This window comes from Octodon degus, unplaced genomic scaffold (genome assembly GCF_000260255.1).
Source record: "Octodon degus isolate 3935 unplaced genomic scaffold, OctDeg1.0 scaffold00199, whole genome shotgun sequence".
NCBI lineage: Eukaryota > Metazoa > Chordata > Mammalia > Rodentia > Octodontidae > Octodon > Octodon degus.
The window spans coordinates 3,042,922-3,053,808 of NW_004524775.1; the positions used below are offsets into that span (position 1 = coordinate 3,042,922).

At 44.8% G+C, this 10,887-nt stretch overlaps 1 protein-coding gene across 5 annotated transcripts in view; it reads left to right on the plus strand.

The window, feature by feature from the left end:
* Nucleotides 1–10,887, plus strand: part of Nipa2 (non imprinted in Prader-Willi/Angelman syndrome 2) — a 33,197-nt gene that overhangs the window by 16,683 nt on the left and 5,627 nt on the right. For all 5 annotated transcript variants that reach the window (XM_023704640.1, XM_023704639.1, XM_023704638.1 and 2 more), the window contains 2 exons: nt 4,155–4,390; nt 5,944–6,000. In XM_023704640.1, coding sequence (XP_023560408.1) covers nt 4,252–4,390; nt 5,944–6,000 — 196 coding nt within the window. In that variant the 5' untranslated portion in view covers nt 4,155–4,251. The remainder of the gene's footprint in view (nt 1–4,154; nt 4,391–5,943; nt 6,001–10,887) is intronic.

The window sequence follows — 10,887 nt, forward strand, 5'->3', positions numbered from 1 at the left end:
TTTTTTTTTTCCACAATATTTTAAAGGTTTTGTTTACATGTAAGTCTAAGAAATTCCAAGAAGCCTCAGAAAACCCCTTAGGGTTGGTTACACAGGCCTAAAAAAAAAAACCCAAAAAAGCACACACACAGCCATTACAAGTTTTCCTTTAAATTTGCTTGAAAGCAAGTATCAGTTAATTCATTAACTGATACAACAGTATGTTACAATAAAATTAGAACAGCCTCTCCTTTGTTTATTGTCTCCCTGAGCTTTTCCTGGGGAAGTGCAGTAGAACTCTGAAGGCAGAATTCTCACACACACAGTCCTCAGATCAGGTCTTTCAAAAGAAGAGACAAGGAAAAACCATTTTTCTTACTCTTGTTTTGTCTTTTGAGACAGGGCTTCACATGTGAGCCCAGGCTAGCCTTGGACTCTGGATCCTCTTGTTCCTCATTCTAGGCAGTGCAGGGGTTAAATGTGTGTATGCTACATTTAGCTGAAGTTGACTTTTTTCTTGTCCTGGGAATCTTAACTCAGGACCTCATGTTTGCCTGCCAGGCAGTTGCTGTGCCACCGAGCTACATCCCTGATCCTTAAATTTTCTTTTATAACAACTTCCAAAATTTGCTTTCGGGCCAGCGAGATAGCTTAGCAGACTGAAGCACCTGCTTAGGCAAGTTTAGGCAAACATCAGCACCAATGCTAAGCCAGCCCCGCTCCCAGGGCGGGCAGAGCCAGGCATCGTGACTGCGCATGTCTGTAATCCCAGAGCTGGGGAGACTGAAAGCAGTTGGATCACCAGGAATTTGAGTTGCATAGTGAGACCTTGCAACAACCAAATACATTTTTAAAAAATTGCTTTCTGTGTATATCCAAGGCTTGGATTCAGTGCATGTCTAAAGTTGTTCTTCTGTGGAAAAGACGTTTCAAAACAAAAACAGCTTTATACCTTCAGTTGGAAAATATGGAATGCAGCATCAGTATAGGTACTACCAAAATGAACATTTAAAAAGATTTAATTCCTACAAGTTATTTTCTAAAATTTATTAGTTCGTTCGTTCATTCATTCATTCATTCATTCATGGTACCAGGAATCAAACTCGGGACCTCTCACTTGCCAGGCAGGTCCTATGCCGCTGAGCTCTATCTCCAGCCCAGTGGTTTAAATTTTATTTATTTTTTATTTTTTTATTTGTGTGTGTGTGTGTGTGTGTGTGTGTGGCCAGCTCAGCCCACCAGGGGGCGGGGCTGGCTGGCATGTGGTGCTGGGGGATTGAACCGAGGTCCCTGTGTTTTGCTAAGCTTGTTTAGGTAGGTGCTTTAGACCACTGAGCCATCTTACCAGCCCCAGCCCAATGTTTTAAAAAATCCTATGCAAGCCGGGGAGATGGCTTAGTGAAATAAGTGTTTCCCTGGCCAGCGCAAGGGCCAGAGTTCAACCCCCAGTTCCGCCAAAAAAAGAGACTTTTGGGGGCCTGCCCCTTAGCTCAGCTCTTTAAGTGCCTGTTTCAACCAAGCAGTCGGGCTCAGGATGCTGTGGTTCGATCCCCAGAACTCAAGCCAGCCAAACCTGCCCTGAAGGCATTTGGAGGAAAAAAAAAATCCTATGCAAATTATTTTCACAGTTGCTCATTCTGTGTATTACCAATATTTTTAAAAATGTCTTTATCTTTGTATTTTAGGGAAGGGCCCACAGGGTGTTCAGGGTCTCACTACTATTTCTGACTCATAGTGATCCGTAGAGCTGGGATTACAGGCGTGTGCCACCACGCCTAGTCTCAATTGGGTCTCAGCATACCCCGTGGTCTGGGCTGGCAGGTGCTTTAATTCACTGAGCTATTTGGCTGGCCCATATTACCAATATTTGAATACTAGTTTGGAAACCGTGGTCATTTGGATTGGAACAATTTGACATCTAGGCTCTTTTATTGGCTGTTACCTACACGACTAGCTAGATTGCTCAAGCGCGTCTGCCTGTAAAGCAAACTCTCTGTTATTCGAACTGGTACCTGTTGATACACTGGAGTTGTCTTGAGTCTCTGGGATCTCACCCTGAATTGCAGGAGGGTTTTCAGGATTTATAGGAGTCTGGGGTTACCCGTCTCCCCACCTGTCACTGTGGACTGTCGTTAAGCAGCATGGTGACTTAAGTCAGCTGGCGCAAGGGAGGAGGAGGTTTCTATTCTTCTTTTTTTTTTGGTGGAACCAGGGATTACACTCAGGCCCTTGCACTTGCCAGGCAAGTGCTTATTCCACTGAGCCATCTCCCCGGCCCCGAGGTTTCCATTCTTCCTGGGTCCTCAGTATTGTTAGAAATGCAAGCATTTGAAGTGATTAAATCACTTCTAACAGGTAGGGAATGGTGAGATGCTTTGTGAAGTGGAGGAAAGTGTCACTTTTGAAAAGCGATTCAGATTTGTACTGAGAGTGGGCTGGGCCTGGGTGGGGTGAGGACAGTGTGAAGAAGGCTGAGGCACCATCCAGGACATGGCTGCAGTGTGATGTGACGGTCATGGGAGGTTAGCACCAGTGAGGGTCGGTGGGGCTCTACCTGACTCCATCCTTGCAGGCCTGAAGGTGACCGGAGTAACTGCACCACAAAGAACCAAGGGTAGTTCTTTTTTCCTGAGTCGTCCTTTTCCTTTTGAGCTGGGAGGGTCAGGTCTTGGTCTCTGGAAAATTAACACAGTCTTGCCCCGGTTTCTGGAGAACTAGAGTTGCTCTTTGTTCCATGATTTATTGCCATAGGTGTCTTTTTCATCTCTCAGACACCTGAAAATTCACAGACTGACTTCATGGTCAGGGGCCTCCGGCTGTGTTCACCACTAGAGGTTCAGGCACAGCCTTGTAATATGGAGAGGTCTTGAAAGTGGTAGCCACTTGGCTGCTGGGAACAGACACCACGCACCCTGGGAAAGGCACCTTTTGCTTTCCCCGCTCAACTCCAAGTGAGCTTCTGCCGTCTTTCTGAACTTGGTTGCAAAGTAAAACCATTGAATTTCCTCCCATGACACTTGTTTACACCACAAGTGCCTAAGGCTGCAGTGTGTGCGCACAGTTGTCATAAATTGGGTTAGAGACAATAGGACGTAACACAGTTGTCAAATTACCGTATTTATCAGGAAGAGAAATTTGAAAACATAGTTTCGCCATACTAGGTGCCAATCTTCAATATCAAGGAGCTGCTTTTATGTCTTTTTTCTGTATATCTCAAGTACTAAATTTTGAAAAAACCCAAAAATTACCTTCCTGTCTAAATTCTGCTTCATTGTAGTCTCCCTGCATTTCTTTACAATACAACTAAGGCATACGGATGAGGTTTATAGAATCATTCTTCGTTACTAAGGTAATTCTCTACTCTAATAGTTCCCAGTGTGGGTGTGTCCAGCCTGCACCTCCCAGCACTGGGTGGGAGACCACCTTCAGTCAGCTGTCCATCTGTCCATGGGGAGGCCAAGGGTCTCTGCTGGCAGGATCTCCAGTCCTCCTGACCATCCTTGGAGCTGCCGCCTCCTACAGTCCTCCCTCTGGCTTTGGGCTCATACCCTCCTACTCGCTGAGTTCTTGTGCCTCAGGTCACCGGTATCACCTGCCCCAGAGTGCACAGACCAGCAGCAGGGAGGTGGTGTGATAAGAACCAAGTGCCATCCTGGCCAACAGGTGGCAGCCTGGCCAGTAGAAACTTTCTGTGTGTGTTTTTGAGACGGGGTCTCACTGTGCAGCTCAGGCTGGCCTTGAACTCACTTTGTAGCCCAGGCTGATGTCATGATCCACCTGCCTTAGCCTCCCAAGTGCTGGGATTACAAGAGTGTACCATCTTGTCTGGCCAGCACAAACCAGTTGTTTGCTACATAATTAGATTGGTTCTAAGTCTAAATAATAAATGAAAGCTGGATGTCATGGCATATGCCTCTAGGCTTAGCACTTGGGGAGGCGGTGGCAGGAGGATGGCCGTGAGTTCTGTTATAGCCTGGGCTGCATAGTGAGTTCAAGATTGGCCTGACTTCAGTAGTAAGACCTTGTTTCCAAAAAAAAAAAAAAAAAAAAAAAAAATTAGTGTCAGAAGTGCTAATGTTTTTCCTTTTGAAAATAGAAGTGAAGTAAAAATTTGAATTGTATCTAAGCTGTGATGATCATTCTATAAAAATGTCATTTCATTTTGTGTTGTTTAGGTTTGAAGACGACATCAACCTGTCTACAGTTACCCGCAGTTTCTATGTTCTGTGATCATCCGTGAGATTCCCAGGAACTTCTTATGTAACAAACGAAATGAGCCCAGGGCGTGGAAAATATGACTTTTACATTGGTTTAGGATTGGCTATGACCTCCAGCATTTTCATTGGAGGGAGTTTCATCTTGAAGAAGAAAGGCCTTCTGCGACTCGCCCGGAAAGGCTCCATGAGAGCAGGTAGGTTTGCCCTCTGTAATTTGAAAGAACATGAGTGTGCATTTCCGTTCTTGGGTCCTTGACTAAGGAAGCCTGCTTTCCTTCCTGTGAGCATATTAGCACCTTTACACTGTTCAAGAGTTACAAATGTTTATAATGAGGAAGTTTAAAAAGGTGTCAGGATTAACTGCCTGCTGCTGAAGTTAATGTCAAAGTGGGGGCGGGTACTAAAGCCAAATTAGCATCCAGATGTTTCTTTCAGTTTTCTTCTGTGCACAGAGGGTCCCTGAATGGAACTTCTGGCATTTACGTTAGATGTTTTTCCTCATGATCTCAATTGGCAGGAAGGAGAGGGCCTCCCTAACTTGAAAAATACCCAGGTTGTTGACCTTGTGGGTGTAAGCCTGATTCACAATCTCTTGGGGATACGCTCTGTTATTTCAGGAGCATCTGTGACAGCTCTCAGTTTTACAGGATAATGGCCACGTTTTGCCTCTGCTTTGTCCCAGGCTGGTGGGACCGCATAAGTAGACCTACTTTGGTGATAAACATGATTACTTTGTCTCTCCTGTGCTGTCTCTGTGGCCAAACCTGATTCAGCAGCGTTAAATTACAAGACAGCAGACACTATTGGGGCTCAGTGGTCAGAGGAGAAAGTATCAGCACCTGTTTATTTGCCTGTCCCTCGCTCTTGGCCTTGGGTCATTCCTTCTTGTCTTTACAGCATGAGCTTGGAAAAGACTCATTCACTTGGTGTTTTCCCTCTGGTCTTAGCCTCATAAACAGCCTGCTTGCTGACTGTGAGGTTACAGAGTATCCCTCGACCCTCATAGGGCCACAGTCTCTTCATAAAGGGGCTGTGCACATCCAGTGGCTTACCTCTTGGCAGAGTAGTGCCTTGGAAGCTGTGCTGCTACTTCTGTTTTAATTGTGTTCTAGTTTTTACCAGACAGGGTCTTGAACCCAGGACCTTCACACTGAGCTACAGCTCTAGCCCTTTTTGTATTTTGAGACACAGTCTTGCTAAGTCACTGCCTAGCCCAGGCTGGGCTCAAACTGTTGATCTTCCTGTGTCAGGCTCCCAGAGAACTTGGGCTACCTTTTATTGGTTCATTTTGTTTATTGAAATTGAGTTTATAAAATAAGGGAAGAAAATATGGTTTAATATAATTTACTAAAGAATGTAGTACATTGTTCACACTTACGGTCCTCATATCCCTTTTCTAAGATAATCATAAAAATATCTAAGAAATCCCATTATAAGCCAGCGTGGTGACACATGCCAGTGATCCCAGCACTCAGGAGAGTGAGGGTCATTGTGAGTTTGAGAACACAGCCTGGGCTACAAAATGAATTCAAGGCCAGTTTAAACTGCATAGTGAAACCTTGTCTCAGAAAGGAAGGGAAGGGAAGGGGGAGGGAAGGAGAAGGGAAAGGGAAATCCATTTTATAGTCATATAAAAATCTTTGTAAGTCAACAAATGGAAAATTTAAGATTTTTTTTGCTTGTAGTGATCATAACTTACATGAACCTCATAATGTTTCAAAGACGTGAAATGTGTCTTCATTCACAGGTCAAGGAGGCCATGCATATCTCAAAGAATGGTTGTGGTGGGCTGGACTGCTGTCAAGTATGTATGAAGAACATTATTAGAAAAAACAAAAAAAAAAAAAAAAAAGAAAATACAAAGCCGTATCTAAAAATATTTATAGATAATATTGCAGCCTTGCAGTACTAGTAGATTTTAAAACAACTCTTCTTTTAATGAATAAAACTTAAAATATCTTTAAACTTACAAAAGTAACTCAGCAACTTAATAGCTTAATTTGGGTGACAAGACTATCTTACCCATCTGATGAAGGCATGTTTGATATACTTGTGTGTTTTTTAAAATTCTGCTTAATATAAGGAGTTAAATTTGGGCCCAAAGGCCCTGTGACTGACCCCGCAGTCTATTACTAGTTCAGTAGTAGTGTTTGCCTAGCGTGTGCAGGGCCCTAAGTTTCATTTCCCAGTACTATATACAAGGAAATGAAGAAGGTAATTTTTTTTTTTCCCCTCGGAACGGGGGATTGAACTCAGGCCCTTGCACTTGCCAGAGAAGCGCTTATTCCACTGAGCCATCTCCCTGGCCCCCCAAAAGGTAATTATTAAAGCGAAAGCTCAAAGAAAAATTAGTTTTCTAAGTTTTCCCCTCTATTTATTTGATAACATCCTCTGTGCTGTTTTGATGACTACTTTAAAAAGACGTGGAAAAATTGTTTTTAAACACTGAGTCTTGACTGTTCAGCAAACGTTTGTTGATCTCCTTATTTTGTGTGGTGGTAGAGGAAAATTGGACCCAGGTCCTTGTGCATGTAAGGCAAGAACTCTACCACTGAGCCATGTTCCAGGCTGTATTGATTACCTTATATATTAAGTATTATTCTAGGGCCTAGAGATTAAAAAAAAAAAAAAAAAAACCAAAAAAACCACTAAACTAAAAATAGCTACCCATTGAAGCTTACATTTAGGTAGGCAAGCAGTAAACAGGTTGCTGTGTTCACATATGTGTGGCGATAAATGCCAAGTTAAAGGAGTCAGGATGGGAAAGGAAATCCAAACTGAAGGCTGGATAGGTTTAAAATTTTAATTTGAAGAGCAGAGCAAACCTTATTGGAAAATAGCATGGTGTCTCAGTTACTTTTCTCTTGTTGGGACAAAATACCCGACCCCCAAAATTAATGAAAGAAAGGTTTATTCAGCTCACAGTTTGAAGGGTTCAGTCCACATTTGGCTGGCTCCAAGGCACAGTGGCACGGCAGCGGGCAGCCGATCATGGCTGTGGAAAACAGCAAGAGCAGAAAGGGGAGGGCAGTGGAGGCAGCGGCAGCAAGCAGAGGCAAGCCTCTCCCCTCCCTTACATTGCATTCAGCCTCTCTGCTCCAGGGCTGGAGTAGTGCCCATTAATCATAAACTGCAGAAGCCAGCCCGTGACTGCAGGAGGGTTTGGAGGGACACCTAGACATAAACCCTAACACATGCTTAGTCCCTGACTTAGGGACATTAAGTTGCAGGCTTTCATAGGAGTACTGTTTAAGGTTCACTTTGTTGGATATGGACACAGCTGACTTGCGAGCATTGTCCCTGCACAGAACTCGTCTGTGACTCGGGGACTTAGCAGTATTTGTGTAAAAGATACAAGGGAAGTGAATCTGCTCATATGAGTATTTGGGTAAAACAGCACTTGAAACAGAAGGAAGTGCTGGCTGTAAGGCCGGAAGGGGCTGTGCCTCAGCCATTCACATGGGGCAGGTGGCAGCCAGGGGACCTCTAGTGGCTCCTGTGCATGGCTGTCAGACCTCAGTGCAGTTCCTCTCTTGAGTTCCTGCTCGCCCAGAGTGACTATAGAAGACCACAGAGGGGCCGAGGAGCTGGCTCAGTGGAATAAGTGCTTCCCTGGCAAGCGCAAGGGCCTGAGTTCAAACCCCGGTTCTGCAAAAAAAAAAAAAAAAAAAAGACCACAGAGTCAGGACTGTCAGGCCAAGGTGTGCCATGGAGCTGTGGTCCCTCCTCCTGCTCCCCCCACAACTTGGGGCTCGCTGACTGCTGTCTGAGGATGGTCCAGCACCTACAGAGAGGTCTGGGCCGCAGCCCTGCCTGCCACTGTAGGAGACCTGGGGGACAGCTGTCCTCTTTTGGGGGCTGGAGCTGGTGCAAAGACCCACAGTCCTAAAGTCTTAACCAACAGGTGTCATGAACAGGAAGTTACTGTCATTCCTTCCCTTCGTAAAAAATGTAAGTTTGTGATCCATAATGAACATGCTCGCCATGGGCAACATCTTGATCCTTTTTTACTTCCCTTCCCTCTGTCCTATTGCCCTAACCCCCAGACCTTCCCATCCCCATGATCTATTAGTTACTGTCATTCTAAACTGCCAAGTTTGAGGCTGTTTTCCTGAGGCATTAAAATAATGTTCAGGAGGAAGTGAAAGCAGTAGAGTGAGGTGGGACAGGAGATGAGCACAGAGAGGCCCTGTGGGCTTGCGTTGTGTAGTGCTCTGTAGGAGCCAGAGAGGACTTGAACTTTCATGGTACATGGGAAGTCACTGGGAATGGAGCAGGCAGGAGGGGCACGGTCTGTCTGAGGTTTGCACAGGCTCCCTGTCCGCTGTGTCGGGGCACAGCCCAGAGGCCGAGCTATGGGAGTAATGGCTGAGGATGAAAGCATGGATGGTGTGCTTTGGCTGTGGTGAGAAATGGCATGTTTTCGAGGTGAAACTGAGGCAGGGTCTCACAGAAGAAAGGTCAGGGTGCAAAAGAGAAGAGCAGGGCTGGGGAGCTGGCTCAGTGGAATAAGCGCTTCCCTGGCAAGCGCAAGGGCTTGAGTTCAATCCCCAGTTCTGCAAAAAAAAAAAAAAAGAGCCAGGAAGGACCCAGAAACTTTGGCCATAGGAACTGGAAGAAGTGAGTGCTGCTAACCTGATGGTAAAGCTGCAGGCGGAACCTAGGTGGGGCAGGAGGTGTGAGGAGTCGAGTGCATCTGTTAGTGTGGCTTCCTGCAGGCTGTCCCAGCAGAGGTGAAACTGGTACTTGGGTCTGGAATGGTGCCACGTGCTCTAGGGTGGAGGAAAAGTTTGTGAGTCCCTGTTGGTGTTTACAGCCAAAGACTGGATGAGATCATGTAAGAAATGAGAGTGGGTACAATAAGCAGCCCACGGTCAGAGACCAAGAGCAGGCCCGATCCCTTTAGATTCAGGAAGAAGCAGGGGTAGGGTCAGGAGACCAAGTGAGCCTGGGCTCCTGGGAGCCAAGTGAGGCAAGCTTGCAGGGGCACATGCTGGTTTGTCAGGTGGCCCTGATGCGGAGGAGGTGCTGAGTGGATCAGAGGGAGGGTGTGTGCAGACATAATCCCAGCTACTCGGAAGGTTGAGGTGCAGGTCTGACTTGAGCCTTCCCTCGCTAGGGTACAGGTGTGTGCCACCATGACTGGCTATACAGTCTGGTCTTACTCATAGATACAAATGAGAAAATGTCCCAGTTAAAATGTACCATGAGCAAGTGCAGTTTATTCTAGGGGTGCCAAGTTAGCACACTTTTAGGGAGCTAGTCTTGTAACTTGCCATGTTAACAAATTTTACTTTTTTTTTGAGACAGGCTCTCAACCTAAGTGATCCTCCTGCCTCAGCCTCTTGAGTGTTGGGATTACAGGAGCATGCCACTACACCTGGCCTTTTAGTTTTTTAAACTAAAATATTTCTTTCTTATGTTTTTTTCTTAGGTTTATAATGAACTATTTCTGGTGTTAAAAGTATATTTAAAGAAGTTTTCTAAGTATCGCTAGTTTATAGGTAGGCTTAGGATGCTGACTTTGTATTCAACAGCACTGCCAAATCTTTGTAACTTACCTGTGTATTCTTTAGAATTATTGTACCTACAAGTATTTAATCTGGAATACCAGTTTACATACCCCTTCCTAATCGCATGTCCTACCACCAAGTTGTATTACTTCAGCTAGAAATTGAGTAAAATACTCTGTAACGAATGGGGGTTCATTTGCTTTTACACAGTCTCAAAAGAAGTGTTCAAAAAAAAAAAAAAGCGTTCAACGTTTCTCCACTTCGGTGTTTACTGTGATTGTTTCTGGATTTGTGACTACTAAGAAAAGCTGTTTACTTTTTTACAGTGGTTTTTCAGTCATGAAGTTATATTTTAATGGGATGATCGTATAATTTATTATAAAGTTGTCATGTTATATACTGTCATAAATGAATGTTATCCCAGTCAAAACTAGGTTGTTTGATCATGTATGATAATACTGATTTTTGTATAAAGTTGAAGAGGGAGAGAATGAACAGATACTTAAAAAGAGGAGGTAAAAGAGCAGAGCCAGCTGTTGGCCAAGGCTTACTGAGAAGCTACACTAATTAAGTCAATCTGTTTTGGTGCCAAGATGGAGAAGTAAAAATAGAATGAGGATGAGGCAGACCACAGTCAGTATGTGATGGAGGCGGCCTTGAGCGTAGGATGCATGCCCTGAGTGCTGCTGCGACAGCCCAGGTGGAAAAGGGGAAAGTCAGTCCTGTTTCCCTCTGCATGGAAGGCAGCTTCAGCGGGCTAGAGGCCTAAATGTGAAGGGCAGGACCCCAAGAAAACTTAGTACCTAAAAAATTGGAAAAATATTTTAAAAATAGTTGTAGAAAACACTAACTACAGAGGGTAATATTTGAAGATTTGACACAGATTAAGGATTGATGATCCCAAGTGCAGTGGTGCATGCCTGTAATCCCTGCACTCACAAGAATTTAGTAAAAGTCTGAGAAAAGTAATTGAAATGAGGAAAAGGCTCATGCCCCAAACAAAGGACTACCTTAACAAGAGAAAGTGAGCACCCCAGAAGCTGTGTATGCGGAAGTCACCCCCCCCTTTGGAAGCTGTCTTATATTGGTGAGTTCCTGCCTCCCTGCTGTTGTCCCCTAGCCATTCTCTTGGAGCTTCCCAGTGTCACAGGTGGCACTCTTTTTTGTGTGTGGCCACA